The sequence below is a fragment of the Ovis aries genome, chromosome 22 (assembly GCF_016772045.2).
Source record: "Ovis aries strain OAR_USU_Benz2616 breed Rambouillet chromosome 22, ARS-UI_Ramb_v3.0, whole genome shotgun sequence".
NCBI classification, from domain to species: Eukaryota; Metazoa; Chordata; class Mammalia; order Artiodactyla; family Bovidae; genus Ovis; species Ovis aries.
The window spans coordinates 30,952,944-30,980,870 of NC_056075.1; the positions used below are offsets into that span (position 1 = coordinate 30,952,944).

Below are 27,927 nucleotides of genomic sequence, written 5' to 3' on the forward strand. Positions count from 1 at the left end.
AGAACCTTTGTGAACCTGGATCAAGTCGGACTTATTGCACTGTTACAGTAAATGTGCAGGACATTTTTTTAAGCCCTACAACAATAACAGATGAATAACAGGTCTCACTCTCAACCAGGTGAAAGGCTAATGGGGAATAAGAGAGACTCAGATAAAATGCCAGGTAGAATGTGAGCAGTGTCTCTATAGATACAACAAGCCCAAAATGTGAAGAATCAGGGGACTGGAAGATCATATCAAAACATATGCAACAGAGAGCGGTCCAAGTGGGTTCCAGTGGGTGGTGTCTGTGTGTGTGTGTTTGTGTGTGTGTGGACTGGGAGTGGTGTGGAGAGACATGACTAGAAAGTCTTGACGTCACAGCCAAGGGGCCATGAACGCCCCTGGCTGAGGTGATGCTCCAAGCAGGTAGCCGGAAGCTGTGAAAAATGTTTTTGTATTGTGTGTGTTACAAATGATTTCCAGGCAGGGTGACTGGCAGAAAGAGGTAAGCTAGGAGAAGGAGCTTGCTGGTAGGGGAGGATGCAATTTGGTTCCAAAGACGCTATGGACACCCTTGAGGTGTTGCACATCAGATAATTGGAAAATCTGGCCGCAGATCCTGGCTGAGTCCTCTCCCGAGAGGATAAGAGACCGCAGAAAGTTCTGGTGGTTGTCTCAGGTAACAGGGAAGCTAGGGAGGATGTGAGGAAAACACTAGCCAAAGAGAACCTAGACAGGAGGAAATGATGCAGGAACAGCCCCCGGAGGCCAAAGTTTCAATAATGAAATTATAGCCATGGTTGAAAACCTCAACCTTGGAGCCTGAAACGTGTGAGTTTGAATCCCAGGAACCCGAGTAGTCACATTTAGCAAAGGGACTTCAAGAGTTTTTGAGTCTGTTTCCTCATCTATGAAATGTGAGTGATTTCTACCTCAAAGGATTGAGAGCATTCACTAAGATTCTTAGCATGGGGTTTGCACACAGTAGGAGCTAAAGAGTAAGCAGGGGCCAGCGGGAGAAGGAATTAGAGAAGTTAAGAGTATTCCCCTGAGGAGCGTCGGGAAATGGAGGCCGGGACCCTCAGGAAGCCCAAAGCCTTTGCTTCAGCCGAGGGTGCTGACCGGCGTGGAAGGAGGATGGGTGCCTGCAATCTGAGGCCTTTCCTTTCCGTCCTCGCTTCCCTCCAGCCGGGCCTCCCAGCAGCAACCTCCCCCCAACCTCCCCGCCCCGCCTCGCCTCAACCTCCCCGCCCCCGCCTCAACCTCCCCGCCCCCGCCTCAACCTCCCCGCCCCCCCCAACCTCCCCGCCCCCCCCAACCTCCCCGCCCCCCCCTCAACCTCCCCGCCCCCCCCTCAACCTCCCCGCCCCCCCTCAACCTCCCCGCCCCCCCCTCAACCTCCCCGCCCCCCCCTCAACCTCCCCGCCCCCCCCTCAACCTCCCCGGCCACTCTACTCGGCTCCCCACCAGCCAGGCCCCAAAGCATGATGCGCATGCGTCCTCCCGCGCCCTTGCCCAGCTTTCCACGTTTCACTTCCCTCCTTTTCCCTCCGCAGCGCCAGCTCCATCGCTACGATTGGCCAGAAGACCTCCTCGGATTGGCCAATAAACGGCGCCCTGTCGCCCCCGTGTTACTGGGTAGAACAAAACAAAAACAAACAGAGCGAGAGGGGCCAGAGACGCTCGGAGGCAGCGACAGACGCTGAGGTGCGGGGTCGGGGCCGGCTGACCAGGGACCTGGGCGAGCAACAGCGGCGGCGACGGCGGCGGCCTGAGGGGTCAGTAGCGGCGGCCCGGCCCGCGCGCTCGGGAGGACTGTGCCCTCTCCCACAGCCCCTATCTTCAGAGGCAGCCGCTCGTTGGGGGAGGGGGGCGGGGGGTCGTGGGGTCGTGGAGGCCGCGGCCGAGGCCGGGTCGGGCCGGCGGGGCCGGCGTCCGCCGCCTCCTCGGAGCTCGGCCGGCCGAGCCGCGTCCGCCCCAACGCCCTGGGCTGCGGAGAACCGGCCCCGATGCTCTCCTCTGGCCTCGGCTGGGAGCGTGGCGGCGCGGGCCCGCCCCCTCTTGGACCCCCTCCAGGCTTAGCGGGGCGCGCGGGGCTCTCGCCGTCGAGGGGCTGCTCGCCCACCAGAAGGCCGACTTTTCATTTTCCTCTGGGGATGGGCCGTCGGGAGGCGGGTTTCTGGCCCGACTGAAATCCTGTGAGGAAGGTATGCGCCCTCCCCGCCCTCCTGGCCTCCTTGGGGGCCCGCGCTGAAGATGCGGCCCGGCGTTGCCCGGGTCCGGCCGCCCGCCCGCGTCCAGCACCACGCGGGGGTCGGCCTGGCCTGGGGGCTGCAGGAGCCCGGGCCTGCGCGGCGGAGAAGCGGGCCGGGCCACAGCGGGAGGGGCTGCTGGGAGGCGGCCACGTGCCCGCCGCCCCGGCCCTGCGAGAACTTCGGCGCGCCTCAGGTTGGGTATAGGGTCGCTTGTTTAGTTTAAATGAAATCTCCCGGGGAAAACAAAGGCAGGGAGGGAGCCCCCTTTCTGTGTTACGTGTGCTGTGTCTGCTGCATTTGTCTATTTGATGCTGCGGTGTATGCGGGGAGGCTTTTTTGGTTTGTTTGCTTTACAAGAGCTTCGGAACTGCCTTCGGAAGTCAAAATCGCCTGTCTCCCCTGGCCCTAGTGAGAACTGACTGCGTAGCTAGCAGTTGTGAGATACTGGCAGAGAAGTAAAATGACTAAAAATGCACCTTCCTCGGGGGGGGGGGGGGGGGGGGGGAATGTCACCGCCTGTTTCTCCCTGCATTTTCCTTGTTAAATTAGACTTTTGGCATTCTTGCTAACGTAAGGCTTTTTAGGAACTCACCACTCACTTTTTAAAGGATCATTATAGATATGTTGTAAATTTACTTATTGGTATTTATGCCTTTGAGCTTTCCTGGCGGCTCAGTGGTGAAGAATCCGCTTGCCAATGCAGGAGATGCTGGTTCAATTCCCGGCCCCGGAAGATCCCTTGGAGAAGGAAATGGCAACCCACTCCAGTATTCTTGCCTGGAAAATCCTATGGACAGAGGAGCCTGGAAGTCTACAGTTCATGGGGTTGCAAGAGTTGGACACAATTTAGCGACTAAACTGCCACCACCATATGCTCTTAACTTCCCTTTTTTATAGATTTATTAAACTCCTTAATATCTTAGCAGGCGTCTTTGAATTTTATTTTGGTTGGTTTTTCTGTTGTAGTAATGAGAAAGGAAAAGTAGTTAAGAGTGTAAGTAGCTAAGAGTGTAAAAATAAATGACATTTTGCTGTTTTCCCTCATTTTTGCATCATTGTGGTTGAGTGCTTTTAGCTGATTTTAAGTGGCTAGTTAGCAGTGATTGTAGACCTGAAGTGAATACAGGTACTTTTCTAGTTAACATATGGCCTAAACTTCAAAAAAAAGTCGAAGTGGTTTATGAGGTATATTTCAGGAAATAGATTGTTTTAGGGGAAGTAGGGTGGGAAAGTGAGGATCTTTTTGGGAATGTCTTGGAAATTGATGCTTCTGCTTGTATGCTTCTGTGAAACACAATGGATAAATGAAAACTTTAATTTCAGCCTTTAATTTTGTCTAACTTACAGCTTTATTGAAAATTTTCTAGTTTTGTGTGAAGAATGTGGAGTTTAGATTTTTTTTTTTTTTTTTGCTTTACATTTTTCTTAAGTTTGTGGCAAAAACCTTACGGATTGTTAAGTAACTGGAAGCTCATTACTTTGAAGACAGTAGTAACACGGGACTTATCTTTATCTTTCTGTAAATTGTTCTAAAACATCTGTGTTGTTATCAAGTGTCCCTGAGTTCTTGAATGTGTTAATCATTGCCAGAAGACCGAGACAGGGCTTTTTGTTGTTGTTACAGTTATTTAATAAAAACAAATTTGATAAACTATAGTCATTACCTGATAATGTTCTTTGTCCAACTGAGCGTCTTTTGTGTAATAATTTAGATATTATTTTTAGTGTTAGAAAAGTAGTATTTAAAATTTTGATATGACAGCAGAAGTGTGTGTTCTAATAAGCTTCTTTCTGGTAACTCTAAAGAATCTTCTGTGGGTTATTAAAATCTTGTATTGAGCTTGTGCACACAGAACTGGATTCAGAAGGTCAGGGTTCTAATCCTGATTCTTCCAATGAGCTCTTTCTCTGATTCTGTTTAGTTGTTTGACAGTGGAGTTCCTACCTCAAGATTCTTCTGAGTGGTGCATGAAATAACCCATATAAAATTGTTTCTGAATTATAAGAGGCTTTTTAAACATCAGTTATACTTTATTAGCTAAGTTCTGTGGAAAGTGTCCTCTTGAAGATTGTATCAAGATTGAAGAAGATTTTAAAAATTAACTCTAGTTAAAAAATCTCACACTCATATCATGTAACATTTTCTCTTTCTAAAACGTGATTCATCTACTAAAATGAAATAGATTTGGCATTTTCAGCCATGGAGGACACTAATGTTTAGGTTTACGAACTCTTTTTGTTCATTTATCTTTATGTACATATTTCTAAGGTTCATTTTTCCCCCTAAATCTGAAGTTGGTAGGAGTTATGATACTGAAAGATATTTATATACAATCCATATTTCTGTTTCTTCTGAATAGAATGAGAGTGATTTCACCATTTTCTTAACTTCTGAAACATCTCAGTAGCATCTCAGTAGCCTAAGGATTATGCCACATTAAGAAACTTAAAATTTTAGCATAAGGTATGCATTTTTGTTTCACAAAATAATACCCTTTTCTGAAGGAAAGGGCTGTGCAATTTACAAGATGTTAAAATGGTGTATGTTAAGAAATGTAAAAGTCAGTTTTTCCTTTGAGTGGCAGGAAGCATATCATTTTTCTAAAATGACAACTAACAGTAGGTTATGTTACATGAAAATGAAATGCTTTTTTGTAATTAGTTTATTAGTCATTCTCTTTAATTTGTGCATTTTATCTTTAAAAAGTCACTAGACTTCCCTAGTAACCCAGATGGTAAAGAGTCTGCCTGCAATGCGGGAGACCTGGTTTGATCCGTGGGTCAGGAAGCTCCCCTGGAGAAGGAAATGGCAACCCACTCTGGTATCCTTGCCTGGAAAATCTCATGGACAGAGGAGCCTGGTGGGCCCCAGTCTATGGGGTCATAAAGAGTTGGACACAGCTGAGTGACTAACACACATATCTTTAAAAAAGGGCACACTGCTGGTGAAATGATTATAAATGACCTGAATGACATATCTAACTTACGTTACTTCTAAACAGATACTTAAGTACTCTGAATTACTGTTTAAAAAATATTTCCAGAGAGATTATAAAATTGTATTTGGTTATACCTTCTGGTGATAATTTTCATGAGAATGGATTTTGATAGTCTTTTTTTCAAACAGTGGATTTTTATTGCTAAATTAATTGTCTAAATAAAAGGTAACTGATTTCATCAACTAGGACCTTCCAGCATTAGTAATATTCAAACCATTTTGAAATCAAGATCTAAAATATTGAGGTGCTAATGTAATTGTACTTTTTTCTGAAATAGGTAAGATTTTTAAAAGGAATGAGTTTTTCAGAGTATAAAAATAATGGTCTCATAGAAAATAATAATTAAAAAAATTTCTTTGTAGCAGTAATTATAGGTGCCTCAGTGATGAAATGGCAGATTTATCTGCTTTCAGATATGTTTTAGTGTGAAAAATAAGATAATCCTGTCTTTTTTTTAAAACCAAAACTGTGTTATTTGCATTTTAAAGTATTAGTCCTTATAGTTATTGGCAACAAACTATTCAGTATCTAGATGTAGCAGATTAATTATGAGGCCTGGTATTTTTAAAAAATTTGGAATATGTATCTACTTTAACTTGAAATAAGCATGTTTAGCAAATAAATAAATCTTTTAATTCCAAGTTACAAGGGTGCTTTGCCACATCCAGAAATATGGACTTTTTTTATTTTTTTGGACACAGGTAAACTTATCAAGAAGATTGAAACCAAAAGTAAAGTGAACTCTTAAAAAAAATGGAATTATGTGATTTTTTTTTTTAAACAGCTGGAGTAAGTAAATTAAATGGACCTTAATTATGTGAGTTTGGAAGATGTTGAAGTTTTTCATTTTTTTTTCTTTTTAAAGAAATCCATCCCAAAGGAAGAGTTTCATTTGGTAATTTAATCAGTGCAAGTGAAATTAAGGAACAATGGATGTAGAAAATGAGCAGATACTGAATGTAAACCCTACAGGTAAGTAAGTATCTTGAATCTTGACTATTGTGAGCAAGTTTTAGGCCATTCCAAATTTTATGAAGACATCTTTACTTTAAAAACCATCTTAACTCATGCTATAAGAAACCAGGTCATATTATTTTAAAAATCAAGTTGGTGATTCTTATTTTTATGAAATTCATCATATGTATTTTTCTGTGTGTCCTTTCACATTTCATACATTTATTCTCCAGTATTTATAATAAACTCTATGGTGTAGATGGGAGAAGAATAGTGAACCTGATCATTACTATTTTCATATGTGCTAGTTAGTGGTTTCTATAATATAAACTATTATTGGTATCATCACTATCTTTCCTAACTAATAATTTATTATAAATTAACTGTATTTCCCCCAATTTTCTGTGATGCTTCAGTAGTACATTATTGTAAAAATGATTTTGTAGAATAGATGTCCAAAATAACTTTAGATCTAAATAACTTTAGATCACTTAAAATGTGTATATATGTTTCAGGATAATCTTTGTAGAGAGCTCATTAGGATTATGAAATATTGTCAGTAGCAAGAACTTTTCATGTTGGTACATTTTAGGTAATTCTTTGCTTTGTGATTAATACTGAAAAAATCTCCGTGGAATTGAATGTTTAGCATATTTCATTTTTTGATATTATAGCTTCATTTTTCAATTATTTTGATTCACTGTTTTGTCCAATTATATAGTGATCTGAATTTACACTTTGAAGTTGAAGCTTCTTAGCCATTTTAAGTGTGCTAGAAAATTATTGTTGAAAAAAATTACTACAATAATTAATGATTTATTTTGGTGCCGCTATATACAATGGCTCTATGAATACTTGTTTTTTAGCATTATAAATGGGTCTTATGTCCCTGCTTCATTGAGGCGGGAATAGTAATGATAAAATTTAAGAATATGTTTCACACACACACAAAAAAGAATATGTTTCACAGATGGATAATTGTTTCTTCTCTGTACTGTCTAGTATGATAGCCAGTAGCCACATATGACTACTCAGCTCTTAAACTGACATATCTGAATTCAGATGTATTGTAGGTGTAAAACTTTTTCTATTGGTTACATGCTGAAATAATAAAATGGATCTATTACGTTAAATAAAATATATTAAAATAAATTTCAATTATTCCTTTTTAGTTTTTAATAGGGATATTAGGAATTTTAAAATTAGATCTTTGACTTGCATTATTTATTAGGTAGCACAGCTCTAAGTTTTATACTGTTTTCTAATTGTAACAAGTTCTATTTCTAACCTTGTTCTTAGTGTCTCTGCTCTGTACTTCTTAAATACTTCACTACTTGGATGAGCCTTAGACAGGGTTTTGCAGTCAATTTAACCTGTAACAGTCTATGTTAGACTAGTGTATTAATTCCAGCTTCTACTTTTACCAGCTATGTTACTTTGGGGAAGTAGGTTATGTGCTTCGACCTTCAGTTTATTCATATGTAAAGCTGAAATTATAAATAACCCGCTTTAAAGGTTTATTACTGGGATTAAGTGAGATACTGTGCATGTGTGTCATAGCACACGCCCATAGCGTGTATTATGTGTATCACAAATGAAAATGTGTTTATATTGTTAAATATAATAACATAATTCAGTGGACTAGTAATTGAAAGTGTGATTGTCTGGTACTGTGGTGTAATGTATGCTGGGTTGGTTATTGAGATGTTAGAGAATTCAGAAAGAAGAATTTAGTACACAGTAGAAAATGACTTTGAAGTCACCACATTCTGTACTCAAGGTTTTTTTTATCTCTTAAACTTGGGTTTTCTTAAAGTCAGATCATTAGTAGTTCAGTTCAGTCATTCAGTTGTGTCTGACTCTTTGTGACCCCATTTCTAAAACCAGCTTGAACATCTGGAAGTTCACGGTTCACGTATTGCTGAAGCCTGGCTTGGAGAATTTTGAGCATTACTTTACTGGTGTGTGTGAGATGAGTACAATTGTGCGGTAGTTTGAGCATTCTTTGGCATTGCCTTTTTTTGGGACTGGAATGAAAACTGACCTTTTCCTGTCCTGTGGCCATTGCTGAGTTTTCCAAATATGCTGGCATATTGAGTGTAGCACTTTTACAGCGTCATCTTTTAGGATTTGAAATAGCTCAACTGGAATTCCATCACCTCCACTAGCTTTGTTTGTAGTGATACTTCCTAAGGCCCACTTGACTTCACATTCCAGGATGTCTGGCTCTAGGTGAGTCATCACACCATCGTGATTATCTGGGTGGTGAAGCTCTTTTTTGTACAGTTCTTCTGTGTATTCTTGCCACCTCTTCTTAATATCTTCTGCTTCTGTTAGGTCCCTACCATTTCTGCCCTTTATTGAGCCCATCTTTGCATGAAATGTTCCCTTGGTATGTCTAATTTTCTTGAGGAGATCTCTAGTCTTTCCCATTCTGTTGTTTTCCTCTATTTCTTTTCATTGATTGCTGAGGAAGGCTTTCTTATCTCTCCTTGCTATTCTTTGGAACTCTACATTCAGATGGGTATATCTTTCCTTTTCTCCTTTGCTTTTTGCTTCTCTTCTTTTCACAGCTATTTGTAAGGCCTCCCCAGACAGCCATTTTGCTTTTCTGCCTTTCTTTTTCTTGGTTACGGAACCCCAAAACTCAGGTAAGTATCTGGCAAAATATAAAAGAGCAATTGATGTAAAAATAAAAATGGGTTAAAATTATAATACTTAATATATAAAATATACCTAGATATATCTGCTGCTCAAGATACATAAATGTATATTTGAAAGGATATTAAAATAGTTGAAGAAACTCAAGTGTAGGAAATATGATTAAATTGAATACTTTAGTACTCTGAGGGACATTTTAATGCATTGTTATACTTCTAAGAGAGGCCTTCATCTTCTGGTTGAGTTTGGTGGCTCACCTTAATTGTTGAATAATGAAAGCAGTATGTTAGAGATAGGTGTTTAATGTTTGCTTCGGTCATCCATTCTTCTGTGAAACACCGTCTAGCTTGTCTGATCTCTGATCTTTCCTTCTCCTTCCTCTTATTTTTTTTCTTCTTTGTATTCCCTCATTCCCTGTTTCTTTAGCTGTCACCACTTTGCTGCACTCCAGCTTTACATTTTCTAGAGTTAACAGTCATCTTAAGATTCAATGTGAGTTTGAATCTTATCCACAGTCCTTTTTAGGTATGTAACTTTTCAGTGAAACATCTTTCTGGAAAATGAGGATAAACAGCTTCATTGTAGAGCTTTGTTTGAATTATAGACCATGTAGGTAAAGTACTTGTAACCTGCTATGTAGTAGGTACAATACTGATGGTAATGATAGAAGTATACAACCTCTATGGCTACTGCTACTTTTACTACTAATAGTCTTAGTAGTTTAGGTCTGGTGGTTATGATGATGTCCCAAAGTGACCCTGCTAGCACTGGCTTCCTTTCCTAGTCTAAACTTTTGAAATACTGTTTATTTTTAAAATTCTGTTTGAAAGCTCTTTATTTTGTCTTTAAAAGTGTTAACCATTTTATTTATTTCAGAGTTATTACCCTTGCCCTTTTCAGTTAGTTTGTGACTGAATACAGCAACATTTTCTTAGCTGGTCTCTTGATACTTTCTATTTTTTATAATATATTCAGTATTCCTCGGCAAACAAATTATATATTCAGTATTCCTCGGCAAACAAATTATGCCAAGTCTACCTATGATATCAAATCTAAGCCTTGACCATTCGAATGTGGGAGTGGTCAGCAGCTATTCCAGTGATTGGGACAGGATCAAAAAGGACCTAACATTACAAGGTAATGAGTTTACACTTGATTTTGACCCAATAGGAATACCTTCAAAGGGTTATCAGTGGGAGAAGATCAGTCTCCATGCAGTTTGGAGAATGGTTTGAAGATTCAGGGCAGGAGGCTATTTATGAGACTGCTCAAGTAGTTTGGTGCTTCTTAATGTTTTCGTTTTGTGATTACCACAGGATTTGTGCCTGTTATACTTTTTTTCAAGAATTGTAAAGATTTTAACACACCTGTGGTTCTCTTTATAGGTTGATTTAAAAAATCCTTAGTTTCTACATATTACCTTAAACATTTGAAAGCCCATGCATATAAATTTGACACATCTTAGTTACACTTGGGAATTTCCTAAGACATTTGAGCAAGCTTCAGGAGTTGGTGATGGACAGGGAGGCCTGATGTACTGCACTCCATGGGGTTGCAAAGAGTTGGATGCAACTGAAGACATTTGAAAGGCTTTCCAGGTGGCACTAGTGGTAAAGAACCTGCCTGTCAATACAGGAGACAGTGCAGGAGACATAAGAGACACAAGTTCGATCCTTGGCTTGGGAAGATCTCCTGTGGTAACCCACTCCAGTATTCTTGCCTGGAGAATCCCATGGACAGAGGAGTCTGGCAGGCTACAGTCCCTAGGGTCACAAAGAGTTGGACATGACTGAAGCAACCTAGCAAGACCTTTGAAAAGGAATTCGGCTCTGAGTTGAGTTAGCCATAATGAGCAAAACTCAGGCCCAGGGGTAACTAATTCACTAACTTTCAGAGCCTTGAAAAGTTTTCAGAGTAAAGCCAATTGTTTCCATGTCATTTGATCCCCATTGACGTTAGAGAGCGTGAAGGATACTCTGCTAGGTGCTGCAGTTACAAAAATATATAGTATAGACATGGTTCCTCTTTTGAGCCTTATGACTTATTTGGAAAAGCATGACTGGTATATAAAAAGAAATAAAGTGATTTCGTGAGGTGGTAAATGAGCAATATGTGAGTGTTACTGTGCCTAAAATCGTTAGAAAAGTTTTCATGGAGGAAGCACGACTTGAGCTGTATGTCCTAAAGGACTTTGGTAACTGGACAAAGCAGAGACAATGACATTTTAAACAGAAGACGATTGGGAACTGTGAATACATTGCTGTGTTTCAGGGGATAATGTGCAAATTTTATATAGGCTAGAGGATATTCAGAGAGTGCTAAGTAAATGTGAGTCAGATTTAGAGAAATGAATTAGAACTTTGAGATAATGGCTTTGAAAGCAGTGATGAATCAGCAGTTTGACTCAATAATCACAAATGATCACTTATTTGCAAAATGCCTTTCAACCTTTCTGCATTAGTAGTATTTTCTAAGTGGCCATAATTAATCATGAGATGTTTAGCAAGTTATTTAAATACTCTTATCCTTAGTTTCCTTGTCTGTATAAATGATGCAATAAATAGCTCTCAAACTTGTGGGTAAATGACAAAATGCCCAGCCTAGAGCCTGGTAAATAATAGGCATTCTTTAAAAGTTTATCTCCCTTCTCTCAAGAGCCTTAGTCTTTTCTGTCTCCAGCTGCTTGACTGTCTTAGCTCATAAAAGTTTCAAAGGTTTTATGTTTGTGTTTATATTAACACAAGTTTTATGATATAAACACATGAGATAACACACTTTCTGTAAACATTGTTCATTAACATTCAGTGCCTTCGTTTACTTTCCATGATACTGTGAAGAATAATCCTGTTTCAGTTCAGTTCAGCTCAGTCAGTCAGTTGTGTCCAACTCTGCAGCCCCGATGGACTGCAGCCCGCCAGGCTTCCCTTTGCATCACCAATTCCCGGAGTTTACTCAAACTCATGTCCATCAAGTCGGTGATGCCATCTAACCATCTCGTCCTCTGTTGTCCCCTTCTCCTCCTGCCTTCAGTCTTCCTCAGCATCAGGGTCTTTTCCAGTGAGTAGGCTCTTCTCATCAGGTGGCTAGAGTATTGGAGCTTCAGCTTCAGCATCTAGTCCTTCCAAGAATATTTAGGACTGATCTCCTTTAGGATTGACTGGTTTGACCTGCTTGTTGTCCAAGGGCTCTCAAGAGTCTTCTCCAACACCACAGTTCAAAAGCATCAGTTCTTCGGCACTCAGCTTTCCTTATGGTCCAACTCTCACATCCATACATGACCACTGGAAAAGCCATAGCTTTGACTAGATGGACCTTTGTCAGCAATGTCTCTGCTTTTTAATACACTGCCTTGGTTTGTCAAGAAGCTTTTCTTCGAAGGAGCAAGTATCTTTTAATTTTATGGCTGTAGTCGGTGTCCACAGTGATTTTGGAACCCAAGAAGATAAAGTGTGTCACTGTTTCCATTGTTTCCCATGTATTTGCCATGAAGTGATGAGACTGGATGCCATGAAATTAGTTTTTTTGAATGTTGAGTTTTAAGCCAGCTCTTTAGTTCCTCTTGCTTTTTGCCGTAAGGGTGGCATCATCTGCATATCTGAGGTTATTGATATTTCTCCCGGCAGTCTTGATTCCAGCTCGTGCCTGGCATTTCGCATAATGTTAAATAAGTAGGGTGACAATATACACCTTTGATGTACTCCTCCTCCAATTTTGAGCCAGTCCATTTTCCATGTCTGGTTCTAACTGTTGGTTAATTGTCATTTATTAGATTGAGCCTATGAAATTGCCAATATGTGACTGCTACATATAAAAATGATAATTTCATATGATTCAACCTAATCTAACTTATGACTATAGCTGGTATAGCAATAGTTAAAATGCTTACTTAGATTTCTTTTTTTCCTTCGTTTTGTTTTTAAGATCCAGATAATTTAAGTGACTCTCTCTTTTCTGGTGATGAAGAAAATGCTGGGACTGAGGAAATAAAGAATGAGATAAATGGAAATTGGATTTCGGCGTCTTCCATTAATGAAGCTAGGATTAATGCTAGGGCGAAAAGGCGGCTGCGGAAAAACTCATCCCGGGACTCCGGCAGAGGTGATTCCGTCAGTGATAATGGAAGTGAAGGCCTTAGATGTGGAGTAACTGCACCAACCAGTCCAAAGGGAAGGTTGCTGGATAGGCGATCTAGATCTGGGAAAGGACGAGGATTACCAAAGAAAGGTTGGTATATATCTTATACAAAGAAATAAAAGGAAGAGATGCTTTCTGATTCTTGTACTGCAATTTATTGTTCTAAGAATGAGAGGAATTTAAGCAATGATAATGTAAGGCTTTATGGTTTGTATGTATTTTTACATAGTAATAATTCAAGGATCACCCCACTCTTTAAATTGAGCCTTTTTGCTTGTTTGTTTAGGTTTAGCTATCTTAAGCAGAACTTTGTCTCATATTTCCAGCAAAATCATTTTCACAGTTATGACTTGTGCATGTATTCTCTAATTCTGCTTGAAGTAGGGTCAGAAATTCATCATACCTATTATCTAATGAATCTAATTAATTATGTCTTGTTAAGAATACGTGATAAATACGATTTGACTCTTAATATCAGGGTCAGAATTTTAATAATTTTGTAGATCTGTTTCTAAGTTCTTTTTAGTTCTGTTTATTTTGGGTACTGATATTGTTTTACTGCTGTATCTCCAGGGCCTGGAGTAGTGACTCCAAGGGTAGGTACTTACATGATTGTTGACTTGAAGGGTCTTGTTAGCCGCTGTCTGTGGTAGAATTTTGATGCAGTTTGGAGATTTCACTTGCATCTAAATGGTGGAAGCATCAAATTATGGCCTAGGATTCTTGTAAAGTTTTTGTACCTTGTCAAAAGTTGTCATTGAATGACTCTGCAACCATGGGCTGGATCAGAATGAAACCTAACTACCAGATTTGTTTTTGCTCTGGTGGTAAGAATTATACTCAATGTGTAAATAATGCTCCCCGCCATGGGTGATAAAGTTCTTTTAAAATATTGCAACATATTGAGCCTTATAAAAACATTTCAAGACATTTATTTAGTAAAGCAACTTTGAAAGTTGGAATTGTTAAACTTCTGCTGATCTATTTGTTGGTAGAAAAATAGAAATGATTAATTCGGTTAATGCTTATATAGAAATCAGTTATTTGTAATATATTTCTGGCTGTAAAGTATTTGTTACTGGTGGGCTTAGAGGGTTGCAGTCGGACACGACTGAGCACACGCACATGAATATCTAAAGAGAATTTGACTTTAAAACATTTGATGGTGGTCACCATACTTCTTTGCTGAATAATTTCTCTGTTGTTTTCTATGTCATCTCTTAACTGAATCAGTGTATTTCTTTTTGTTGTTCCCAAGAAATGTCAGAATTCAGAGCCCAGTTGTTATCAGCTGCCTTGAAGTTACCGTTACAGCTATTTTTCTGTTTGTTTGTTTGTTTTGTTTTTTACTTTTATTTTAAAGCATCTGACTTTTTAGTTTTAACTTTGTGAGCTGTTTCAACTTGGTTTTTTGGAACTAGGTTATAAATATATCTAATCATTACTGGAAAAGCAGTGATCTGAATAAAAAGTTTACCGTATAATTCTCAACTGGCAAAAAAAAACTGGCATAAAAATTAAAATACAGTTTTTTAACTGCTCCTTAATTAACACCTGAACATCTAGAACTATTTCAGATTTCAATTAAAATTTATGAACTGTGGACATTATGCTGTTTCCTTTCTCAATTCTAAACTTTTTCAGGTGGTGCTGGAGGCAAAGGTGTCTGGGGCACTCCTGGACAGGTGTATGATGTGGAGGAGGTAGATGTGAGAGATCCCAACTACGATGATGACCAGGTATGAGGGTGATACTTTTTGTGATATGTACTTAGAAGACTTGCAGACTCTTTTGACCTCATGTTTGTAGCATACTCATATATTGGTCAAATCATCTATTCTATATTTGTATTATTCATATACATATAATTTTATTTATATGTGTGATTATCTGCATGATTATATAATATGTATATGAGTTGTATATAAGTGTGTACACATGTTACATCCATTCGTATATATATCTAAATCGTATGTATATTCAGTACTTTCAGACTATTAGGTTAATTTTGGATTAGAAAACCAAGTTAACTGAGTAATGTATATGTAATTTTCACTTGATTTTTAAATTTAATATTTGGACATGGAAATGTTTCTAAGAGAACATGAAAAAAATATGTTTTAAAATCAGTAGGATTCAAGTACTGTAAAATGTTTGCTAAATACTCTAATTTTATTGTATAAACTTGAAAGTGTTTGTTGTTAGATGAAGCCAGTCACACGTTGCAGGCAAACACTTCAGGACTTTTTTTGCCAAGGACAGGGTTAGAAGATTTTTGGACTTCTTATTTGTTTTGAAATTTCAGTTGAATAGTGCTTTTTCTTAGAGATTTTCTGGACTCATGAAGGCTTACATTTTGTAGTACTAATCATAAAGGCTTTGGTTCCCACTGTTTTTTTTTTTTTAAATGACATTTTAACGAAAATACTGGATATAATAGAAAGCCATCATAAAGTTTTTTGGTCACTGAAATATTATTGCTTTTTGGGGAGAAAAAATAAACAAGCTATGGGGGGGATCAGGAGCAAGTCATATATTTGCTGTGGTTAGTGGTTCTGATCTATATTTTGATTTATTATATTCAGATTTTATAAAAGAACAGTGACATAGATTTCTGTTTTTATATTATGTAAGTGATCAAAGCATGTAGCATGTTTTTTTTCTTGTTCCAAATAGGTATCACTAAGCAGTTGGAGTACAAAATTATGGAACAATTTCAGTTTATCTGAATATTTTGTTCTTTAATTTGTAACACTCTTCCTCTTCCCTTTTCAGGAGAACTGTGTTTATGAAACTGTAGTTTTGCCTTTGGATGAAATGGCATTTGAAAAGACTCTGACACCAATTATACAGGAATATTTTGAGCATGGAGATACTAATGAAGTTGCGGTAGGTTTAAAGTTGCAAGTGTAACTTTTTTAATATAGGAGAACAAACACTGTTAAAAGCAAAACATCATATCCAGGATGATTTTGGATCACTGGAAAAGACTAAGCATTTTTTAATACATAAATGAAGTTTTAACTAAGAAATGGAATAAAATTTTAATTACCATTCTTAATCTGTTTGGGATCTGATGAGGACTATGGGCCATTTGCTTCTATGAAAAACGGCACAACATAGTATTTTAATAATTGTTGTAATTATAACATTTCCATAATTGATAGTATTTAAAATATAATTTTAACAATTTCAAGGCGTTTATGGACCTTCTAAAACCTCCTCAGGGGTCTCAGTTAAAAATACTTCAGTTCCACTTTCTTTGATATTCATTTCAATGCTTAGGACTAGAATAAAATTTATCCTTGTACTCTGTCCAAAAATGAACACAAATGTAAATAAAGATTTAGAAAAGAATGCATATAGAAATCAAGAGAACAAATGTGTTTTTGAAGCATAATTTGCATGAGGACATTTGTTGTTATGAATTGTTCATAAAGTAAATCTCAAAGGGTAAAATAAAATTGCTCTCGTTTAGTAGTCTAAACTAGTATTGACTTAAAGTAATAAAATTGTATCTCTGTAGAAGACTTATAATTTAGATTCTTTTAATTCAGACTGGGCTTTCTTGGTTTGTCTCGTAATATGAGGTTTGATAGCTTTGCATTTTTGTAGGATTTGAATATAAAACAAATATTTGATCAGTGGATACCATGTGGAGGTATTTATAATGGTGGTTCCTGCCTTTTTGAAGCTCGGTCAAGCGAAGGAAATAATACATACACAGATTATTAGAATGTTATAGAGGAAAAGTTTACCAAAGTCCCATGAGGGTAGGGACTTGAAATCTTGTTACCTACCTAGCATGGGACCAGCGGTATACTCAGTTTATTAACTGAGTAGTACTGTGAGGTGAGTGCTATGGAAGCATAAGATGGAGGATGATAGATTATCTTGAACCATCTGAGGATGGTTAGGAGTTTGCCAGGCTAAGATGGTTGAAGCGGGTTTTCTAGGAAGTAGTAGTCCTGGAAGGAGTTTTCCAGGAAGGAGTATCATGTTTAAAGTCAATGAGTTGTTCAAGTGCACCCCAGGGAGATGAGATAGAGGGGGAGAGACTATTAACTCTGAGTTAGGTTACTCAGAGTAAGTATCAGTAACTAACTGGTTACGCTGAGTAACGTACCTGGTATCCTTGTTATTAGTCATCACTGTATGTAACTGAGTTGCAACGTAGCTTCTTTGGTCATACTGCCTATATTCTGCTTCCTACTTTGTCATTCCTTTGGGAATCTTCAGCAAATACATTTTTCTGTGCTTTGAATAGGGTGAATATGATGATGATACCTCCCTCAAAGAGTTGGTTTTTTGAATTAAGTAATAAAAACTTATTCACCAAAATGTGACTGCTTCTCCAATTATTTCGAAACAAGGAGAGAGGATATATGGATAAAGTTTTGATTTTTTTTTCCAAAATAAAATTAAACTATAGGCAATGACATCCTTTTTTTTTTTTTTTTGAGTAGGAAATGCTAAGAGATTTAAATCTTGGAGAAATGAAAAGTGGAGTACCAGTGTTGGCAGTGTCCTTAGCGTTGGAGGGAAAAGCCAGTCACAGAGAAATGACATCTAAACTTCTTTCCGATCTTTGTGGGACAGTAATGAGCACAAATGATGTAGAAAAATCATTTGATAAATTGTTGAAAGACCTACCTGAATTAGCACTGGATACTCCTAGAGCACCGCAGGTTTGTAAAATTCTTTGGGTTCATTCTTCTTTTTGTTCATTCTCCATCTGCTTTGCTTGCATTTATAGAACTAATACCTGCTCCTAGGAAATTTTATTAGACGAAAGAGGGAAAAACTGGCCCATATTCCCTATCACACAACAACAGTGCTCTAATATTTTAATGTATTTTTCCTTAGTTCTTTCCACTCCCCCAGTGTAGTTCTCATCCCTGTAATTTTATATGCTACTTTCTCCACCATGGTCTCCGTAGTTTTTTGGTCATATTTTTTTTGCTATCTCTGTATTCTTTATTACGTGTAGTTGAGCTGTTTCATGACCTAGGATCTTTTAAAAATGTAGACTGTTATAATTGAGGATTGAGTTTGCTTCACTAATGTTATGAAAATAATCATAAATAAGATTGTTCCCTTTTATAGCTTTGTAGGGAGATAATTAGAAAATTCATGACTTTATGTGTGCTTTTGTTTAGATTCTGTCCTCAAAGCCTTTTACTTTTATTAGATTTAATACATGCTGACACTATAATATGACTTTCTGGTTTGAAATTGAAAACGTGTGAAATCGTTGCTATTTACCTGACCAAAGTTTTAAAGCAAGGTAGGAGCACTTTACTTAAACATTAATTTAGGAATAGAGTATAGGTAGGTTAACCTAAATGCTGTTTCTGTTTTCTTTCCTGTGACAAACAGTAAGTAGTCTGTGCTAATACTGAACTGTGATTCAAACATGAACTTTTTTTTTATACCAGTACCAATACTTGAAAAAATAAACTGTACCCAATAGTCATTGTAGAAATTTTGAAAAATAAGGAAAAGCCAAAAGAAAGAAAGGTGAGCAAAAATAGCCACTGTTAACTGTTAGCATTTTGGTATTAAATCTTCCATTCTACTTTTTGTGGATGTATGTCAGTGTATAATTTTTGTACATTTTTACCTTTTTTGTTTTTTAAAAAAAGTGGAATTGTGGTGTGTATGCTACTTCATAAACCTAATTTTTCTTATACTCATAAAAATGCGGTAAACATATTTGTCCATATAGTGTACCCATCTTACATATATACTGTTTAACACCACAATTATTGTTAGACACTCAGTTGTTTCCAGTGTTATAAGAAATAATGCTGTGAACATGCTTTCAGGTAAATATTTCTACACACTTTTACCCCCTCAGATAAACTCTTTTACTCAAACAGGTTTTTGAGAGACCATAGTCCAAGTTTTTTTTCCCCCCAGAAGAGTGGTTTCTCTTGACTGTTAAGTCATTGACTTGGCAAATGCTTTTGATCATGTATGCTATGCTTCAGGCAGTGTGCAAGGTTGGGGATTCAGTAGTGAGGAAAACAGATGTTTTATGCCTCATGGCACTTAAATTGAAGGTTAAGATGTGTGGAGTGTATGCCAAGCATAACTAGTAGGTGCTAAATGATATTTTCTGAATATTCCAGCATGTCTTAGGTATTGAGTGTGTAGTTCAACCAGTCTTCATCATTTATGTATTTAATAAATTGTATCCTATAAAGGTTTTAGATTTTTTATATGGCTCTTTTTTTTTCCTTATTATAGTTGGTGGGCCAGTTTATTGCTAGAGCTGTTGGAGATGGAATATTATGTAATACCTATATTGATAGTTACAAAGGAACTGTAGATTGTGTACAGGCTAGGTAAGTAAATTAAGTTTTCTACTTAGAATCCACCTGTGGTGGATTCATGTCAATGTATGGCAAAACCAATACAGTATTGTAAAGTAAAAAAAATTAAAAAACTTTCAAAATAGGGGAAAAGTTCTGCAGGATTCTGTTGAAATGACACTTGAATTAATCAGACATTGTGGATATCTATTTGTCATTTATGTGTAATTAAAATTGAGAGTTTCTTGATACAATAGAACAGAAAGAAGACAGTATTATAATGCAGAAGTTCTGCATTATATATTTCTGCATATATAGTATATGCAGAGTTTTAGCTAAATTATTACCTACCTTTATGTCAAGCTACTTTTCTTTCTGCCTCAGTTTCCTTATTTATAAAATGAAAGGATGGGACTTAGAATGTTCTTTAAGGTCCCTTCAGGTTTTAATATTCTGTAATTATTTAATCTTCTAATAAGATGGACATTAACAAAAGAGCCATATTTTCAATTTTATATTTATTTGCCATGGAAATCTTAGGAAATAATGTTTCTCACTTTTGTTCTTTAGCATAACTATAAGCTAAATGTGTTATTTGAGAATTATGGTCTATAATTTTTCATACTTCCTAGAACTTAGATTTGGACTTAGCCATGTCTTAGGTTTTCATTTTCTGGAACTATTTCAGGTCATAGTGTAATGATTGCCTTGGTGGGAAAGTATGAATATATACAAAAGTTCATTTTAGGTGAAATGTTCCTTCTCAGTGTAGATCAATTATTTTGTAATAACAGTTCTGTTGACTAGGAACTGGAAATAAGTGTGTGAGAGAATATTAATATGAAAAGCAACCTTTTTTCTCCAGCTTTTTATTTTGAAAAATAGTTTAAGAGACTTCTTAACTTTAGGTTGCTTTTATGTTATAATGCAAAAGCTTTTAGTGCATACAGGCCTGCCTGTTCCCTGGACTTTATCCATAATTTGGTCAATCTCAAGTGTTCATATGTCAAAATTAACTGTTTTTGTAGAGCTGCTCTGGACAAGGCTACGGTGCTCCTGAGTATGTCTAAAGGTGGAAAGCGCAAAGACAGTGTTTGGGGCTCTGGAGGTGGGCAGCAGTCTGTTAATCACCTTGTTAAAGAGGTAACTATGGGATATTATCTTTAATTTATATGTATTCTTTAGGGAAATAAACATGCCCTCTAGCTTTTATGGACAAAAATTAAGTTCAGTCTTGCAAGTGAAAAATTGAATAATGCTTATATATATGGCTTTATGCCCTTTTGCTATAAGTTATACCATGATCATATAATCATTAAATTTTTACTGTTCCCCTCACTTAAAAATAAGATTGTGTTAAGTTAGTGGCTTCATGAAGAAAGCTATATGGGAACCTTAGCAGAATACCTAAAGTCTTTCCTTGGTATTTAAAAACTTTCAAACTGTTGAAGTAAGAGTTTCTGTTTTGTAGTTATTCACTAAATGTCCATTTTTATAACTGCAGTTTGAAAGTGGATGATCTCAGATTTTGTTATGCATTATGAACACTAGAGTAGATCAGAGTGGTAGAATTTTTGTAAGGAAGTTCACTACCTGTGAGAGTTGGACCATAAAGAAAGCTGAGTGCCGAAGAATTGATGCTTTTGAATTGTGGTGTTGGAGAAGACTCTTGAGAGTCCCTTGGACTGCAAGGAGATCCAGCCAGTCCATCCTAAAGGAGATCAGTCCTGAATATTCATTGGAAGGACTGAAGCTGAAGCTCCAATCCTTTGGTCACCTGATGTGAAGAGCTGACTCATTGAAAAAGACCCTGATGCTGGGAAAGATTGAAGGCAGGAAGAGAAAGCAACGAGAGAGGACCGACTCGATGGACATGGGTTTGAGCAAGCTCCGGAGATGGTGAAGGACAGGAAAGCCTGGCGTGCTGCAGTCCATGGAGTCGCAAAGCATCAGACATGACTGAGCAACTGAACGGCAACAAATGCATACTTTAAAAGAAAAAGTAATTGATTTTTGCATTAATACCAGATTACTCGCTATGGATTTTTTTTCTGGCAGCAAGATGATACTCTATATTAAGAAACCAAAAATGTTTTACTCTTCTTCTTTGAGGATTTTAAAGAAAATTAGAAGATTTATATAGTACATGTGCTTCTGATTTTTGAGTGTAGTGTTTTTATGTGACAAAAGTAAAACTTTCTATATTCCCAGATGACATAATCTGCGTACAGAAAATTCAAGTGAATCATCAAAAAAACAAAAATACCAAACTGTTATAAAAGAATTCACCGTGGTTGCAGGATATAAGATCTGCATACAGAATTTAATTGTAGATCATCTGTATGCTAGCAATGAATGAATGATTTGAAATGAAATTAAACAATTACATTTATAATAGCATAAAATTAAATATAAAGGAATAAATTTAACAAAAGAAGTGCAAGTCTTCTGCACTAAAAATGATAAAACACTATTGAAATAAGGTTTAAATAAGTAGAATATCCCATGTTTATGGACTGAGAGACAACATTGCTCAGATGATAATGCTTGTCAAAGTTAGTATTTTGAGAAACTGCCAAACTAATGGTATGTGAATTATCTCAACAAAATTTAGTCAACATAAAAACTGAAATAAAACTACTAATATATGAGTTTGAGGTTGACAATATTTGGATATTCATTTATTTTACATGGAAGGATGAGTTGGACAGAGAGGACTTTTAGAAATATATATGTGTATTTATCATTCTCAAAAATGCATGGAACCAAATGGGAAACATTTAAATACTTTATATAACAAAGTTAAAAGTTCCATGCTTTAAATATTTATTTTCCTAGAGCATAATAGGAATTATTCATCAATCTGTATTCTGTTGATCAGATTTTATTTTTTACAGAAATATGTTGTAGAATTTGGAAGTAGAAGATATGTAAATAAGATTATTTTATTCAGTCAGCTAACATTCATTTGAGTGTCTGCTAGGTGCAGATAATTTTAACAGGCAGTGTATAGGGGAGAACATTCCTAGTTGAAGTTCTTGTGCTGAAAAACTTTATCCTCTTTCTTTTTTTCTGGAGCCATAGATATTCTTCTGTGACTTTAAACAGAGTCAGGACTTGACCTCCTTAGCTGTAACTGGAAGCAGAATTGCTAATGAATGTTTTAAATCATGGGCCTCAAAACTTCAGTTTTAGAGGAAAGAGAACGGTATTTAGAGCATCTTTGCTCTGTCTAGTAAAGCCCTATTATCTCTCATTTTTTGGCTCCCACTGCAGTATTAAGGTCATCCTGGTGGAAGTAAGTTTGTGCACTTCAAAAAGTCATTTTGAGACTTCAGTTAGTGCCCTCTAGTGGTATTTAAAGTGACTTCTTTTTTTACAGGGAGCACTGAAGCATGATCACAGCTTAGGCCATACACATGTCTGTCTACTCGTCAGTCTCAGTAATTATCAAAGCATACCAGAACACTGCATTATTCCCTGTATTATTTGCTTTTCAGTTGTGAAAAAATTCTGTTATGTCAAGACTACTAGACAACTGTTTGTGGTCTACTTATTTACTATGTAATATATTGAGATGAGGGTAAATAAATCCTTCAGGCAAAGCAGAATTTTTCAAAAATCAAGAACTAACACATCTCAATTCTTAAATCTGATAGATTGATATGCTGCTGAAAGAGTATTTACTCTCTGGAGACATTTCTGAAGCTGAACATTGCCTTAAGGAACTGGAAGTACCTCATTTTCACCATGAGCTTGTGTATGAAGTAAGATTACTTTGGCATTCTAAAGAGAATTATTGTGTTCCTTTTTGCACCACGGAGACTTAATGCTTCTAATACACATTTTTTAAAAATTACAGTATTAAGGGAGAGTTCTATAATTTTGAATGATTATGGTTACATATTAGAGAAAAGAGATCTGATAGATTTTAGGAGTAGTTTCTTATATGAAAATGAGCAATAATTCAATCATTTATTCAATTTTTAGGCCATTGTAATGGTTTTAGAGTCAACTGGAGAAAGTACATTTAAGATGATTTTGGATTTATTAAAATCTCTTTGGAAATCTTCTACCATTACTCTAGACCAAATGAAAAGAGTAAGTATAACATTTTGAACCATGCTTAGGCTGATATCTTAAGTCTTGTATGCTTGAATACAGACTGAAGTTTCAATGAAACTTTCTGGTTTATTTAGTAATGTTATGCCTTTTTCTATATTTTTTAATGGTACTGTTTATGCTTGAACCTCTTACAGCCATTTCCTGGGAAGTAGTAAACATGTCGGCTTTTTTTAAATCTAAATTTTCAAAATGTGTGTGTGTATGTACTTCCTTAACAGTTCTAAGATATGATAATTTGGTTATATCTAAGGGTCGGACATGACTAAGCGACTTCACTTTCACATTTCACTTTCATGCATTGGAGAAGGAAATGGCAACCCATTGCAGTGTTCTTGCCTGGAGAATCCCAGGGATGGGGGGGCCTGGTGGGCTACTATCTATGGGGTTGCACAAGAGTTGGATGCGACTGAAGCGACTTAGCAGCAGTAGCGGAGAGAAACAAACTTAACAAAAGTACTTGATTTATTCCTATTTTATTGTATGCATTGTTATTAAAATGTTGGTAAGGTTATTTGCCTTTTATTTTTTTAAAATGTAGTAAATGTATTACAGCAGATGGAGAAATGTATCCAACGTCCACTGTCTGCTGGAAACTCTTTTGAGAGAACAGTTTTAAATATTCTGTAACAAATGTACTTAACTCTTTGTACTTTTCAAGGTTCAGAACTGACTTCAGTCTAATTAATACGAACTCTTGGACTTAAATATAGCTTGATAACAGTGATGGGTTATATGCATTATGTATTTTATATGGGCTAACAATTCTGTATATAACTTCATTGTTCTAGGGTTATGAGAGAATTTACAATGAAATTCCAGACATTAATCTGGATGTCCCACATTCATACTCTGTGCTTGAGCGATTTGTAGAAGATTGTTTTCAGGCTGGAATAATTTCCAAACAACTCAGAGATCTTTGTCCTTCAAGGTACTTTATTTACTTTCTCAACATCAAATACTGACTGAGGTGCTTAAGGTTAAGCTAATTTTCTGTCATTCTATCTGAAAAATAATAGTATCTTCCCTTTTGTTACTCATGAGTGGAAAATCATCTGAATCTATGGAGAAGCAAGCATGAAGCTTTTGTTCTCTTGTAAATCTGTATAGGACTATCTCATGAAGCCCCAGTTCACTGGAAAGTAGCTAATTTTGTGGAACAAAACGTGTGTCTTAGACTCTGTTGAGTAGTTTAAATATTTCAGAGTAGATATTACCAGTAAGATGAAAAAATTGAGGCTTATGACAGTGTAATTTACCTTTTTTAAGGTTACACATAGTAGAAGCCAAGGATAGATCCAGACTTTTTCCGGCTTTAAAGGTCTATGCTCATTCCTATTCTTTATGTAGGTTCCTTTTGATCCTTCACAGAATAGAGAATTGGGGCTGATTGCATTTTACTTTTCTAGAAAGTGTGTGCGTGTGATTCTTTGGAGGTATATGTGCTACTAGGATCACACTCTTTAGGAGTTGATGGATTTTTTGTTATTGTTAAAGCTTAAGTTTATATTGTAATAGATATAAAGTTTAGTAATAGCTAAACTTCTTGTTTGGGCTTCCCAGGTGACTCAGTGGTAAAGAATCTTCTGCAATGCAGGAGACGCAGGTTCGATCCTTGGTCAGGAACATCCCTGGAGAAGGGAATGGCTACCCACTCCAGTATTCTTGCCTGGGATATCCCATGGACAGAGGAATCTGGGAGGCTACAGTCCATGGGGTTGCAAGAGTTGGACATGAAGAGACTAAAACAAAGAAAAAACGTACTGTGTGGGTCTCCTTTATGTATATTTTAAATTTTTGTAATTTTTTTTGGAAGAAATTTCAAACTTTGCATACTTTTATGTAAGTGCATTGTGAGAAATGTCAAAAAAATACTTAAGGCTGTCCTTTGCTTACAAAGTTCAGAAGCCATTGAGAAGGACAAGATAATGGTGGAGATACATTTTAATAGCTTTGATAAAAATGTCTGAAAATGTATATTTCTACTTGGTGATGGCATCATTTATGTACTAATGTGCAAAGTGGTGTATGTCAGTATAAACTGTCAACTTTGGCAAGGCTTTTTGCTACTTGCTGCTTCATTTCTACCCTCGATTTCCTAATATTATAGTATGAAGCCTTTATGTTCAGGAAAATAAAGCTGCAATATATAACCCTTTTGTAAATACCCCTTAATATGAAAAGGAGTCAACACTTTGGCACTGTCCTTTGGTAGCTCAGACGGTAAAGTGACTGCCTGCAATGCAGGCCTGGGTTCGATCCGTGGGTTGGGAAGATCCCCTGGAGAGGAAAATGGCAACCCATTCCTTGCCTGGAAAATCCCATGGAGAGAGGAGCCTGGTGGGCTACAAGTCCATGGGGTCGCAGAGAGTTGGACACAACTGAGCAACTAAACTTTGACTTTTTTTTTTAAGTTTTTCAGCCTCTATTCAAAAGTCTTAACTAGTGATTTCTATTATGGCTTTACTTTCAAGGATCATTTGGAGAGATGTCTAAACTTTCTGTGAATTCCATACAACTTTAACTTTTTATCCTCTTTTTTTTTGCTTATTTGGGCCAAGTGCACATTTGTGTGTGACTTAAATGCCTGTGCATATAGGTCTAGGGTCAGAGAAGAAATAAGGACCAATTCTGCCCAAGCTCTATTGAGCACTTACTGTTTTCAGCTGCTGTGACTGTTCGTCTTGAGCTGTTATTACTACATGTAGCTAGTTGTGGTTACATATTATAGAGGAAGGCATCTTGAGTTTGAAATGGCAGAAAGTTCAAAATGGGGTATATTCAGGAATTAAATTGACTGTTTTTCCACATTCAGGTTATGGCTTTTCTGTATCTGAGAAAAAATTAAAAACCATTTTAAAACATAGATATTTTGATAGGTTCTATAGCTCTAGTTTTCATAATTCCCAATCATGTTGGTGTTTCCTATTTGGTTCAGTGTTTAGCTTTCAAATAATATTAATAACATAGTAGAAATAAATACAGGCATGTCTCATTTTATTGTGCTTTGCAGATACTGTTTTTTTTTTTTTTTTTAAACAAACTGAAGGTTTGTGACAACCTTGCATTGACAAGTCTGTTGGTGCCATTTTCCCAAACAGCACTTGCTCACTTTATGTCTGTGTGTCACAGTTTGGTAGTTCTCAGAGTATTTCTAACCCTCAACTTGCAAAAAGATTAGACTTGTTAAAAGTTTGGATGATGGTTAGCATTTTTCTTCAATAAAGTACTTTTAAATTATTATATGTACATTGGTTTTTAGACATAATGATACTGCACACTTAATAGGCCACAGTATTATGTAAATATTATATGCAGTGGGATACCAAAAAACTCATGTGATTCGCCTTTATTATGGCAGTCTGGAACCGAACCCATAATAATTTTGACATGTGTTTGTATTAAATTTCCAAACAGTAAAATGTTTGCCATATTTGGTTTTTTTTTTCCTTACATGACTTCATTTGAACAGTGAACTTATTTCAATAATTGAGCTTTTGTTTAACTAAAAAATGCTCAAATTAAGTAGTTCATTTGATATGTTCTAGGATATGTAACCAGTAAGGTCTTTTCAAAAGACTTAGGCATGCTGACTTTTTAAAATTTAAATGACAAACTATTCAAAAGTTAATGACAAAAAAAGATGCAGTTTTAAATTATTTTAATTGACTACAGTCAAAACTTGTATATTGTTTACATGTTTTTGTTCTTTTCATTACAGGGGTAGAAAACGTTTTGTAAGTGAAGGAGATGGAGGTCGTCTTAAACCAGAGAGCTACTGAATAAAGAACTCTTGCAGTCTTAGATGTTATAAAAAATATGTATATCTGAATTGTAAGAGTTGTTAGCACAGGTTTTTTTTTTTTTTTTTAAGCACTTGTTTTGGGTACAAGGCATGTCTGAAATTTTTAAAGGAAGTGTTTTTTTCTTTTTCTTTCTTTTCTTTTTTTTTTAATTTGAGGGTGTAAAGGAGGGACAGAAAAGTAACCACTTCTTAAGTGGGATATTCTCATAAGCTACCTTTTGTAAGTGCCATGTTTATGACCTAATCATTCCAAGTTTTGCATTGATGTCTGACTGCCACTCCTTTCTTTCAAGGACAGTGTTTTTGTAGTAAAATCACTGGTTTATACAAAGCTTTATTTAGGGGGTCAAGTTAAGCTGCTAAAACCCCATGTTGGCTGCTGCTGTTGAAATACTGTGCTTTGGGAGTTAAAAAAGTTATTTCTTTGTTTTAAAGAATTTTTTAAAAATGAGCTAGTTGTGAGACTTATTCATCTTTCCAGGGAACATATTGCTTGGTCTTAAAGACATTAAGTAAATGGTGGCTGGAACATCTATTTTTCTACAAAACTGGAAAAATGAACCCAGTTCTAGAAGAATGTATGACAAAATAAAACATGTGAAGCAGTGTTGATTCTTTATTTGGAGTGCATTTATTTTAGATCTTTAAAAAATCTTATTTCCCACAGCAAATTTTAAATCATATAAAAGAGCATATTT

General features: G+C 36.7%; 1 protein-coding gene across 6 annotated transcripts; it reads left to right on the forward strand.

Moving 5' to 3' along the window:
- Nucleotides 1-1,657: 1,657 nt before the first annotated feature.
- PDCD4 (programmed cell death 4) lies at nt 1,658-27,848 on the forward strand. Of its 6 annotated transcripts, none has more exons than XM_004020192.5 (12): nt 1,658-1,760; nt 6,102-6,208; nt 12,773-13,075; nt 14,630-14,724; nt 15,761-15,874; nt 17,452-17,673; nt 19,238-19,335; nt 20,331-20,445; nt 22,962-23,069; nt 23,293-23,403; nt 24,216-24,355; nt 27,146-27,848. In XM_004020192.5, exons 2-12 carry the CDS (start codon nt 6,166-6,168, stop codon nt 27,204-27,206), a joined length of 1,410 nt encoding a protein of 469 aa, XP_004020241.1. In that variant the 5' UTR covers nt 1,658-1,760; nt 6,102-6,165; the 3' UTR covers nt 27,207-27,848. The 6 variants fall into 6 exon arrangements, with proteins under 6 accessions (XP_004020241.1, XP_042094536.1, XP_027816048.1 ...); XM_042238602.2 differs by having other exon boundaries at nt 1,658-1,689; nt 6,102-9,988; XM_027960247.2 differs by having other exon boundaries at nt 1,658-1,689.
- Nucleotides 27,849-27,927: the final 79 nt, after the last annotated feature.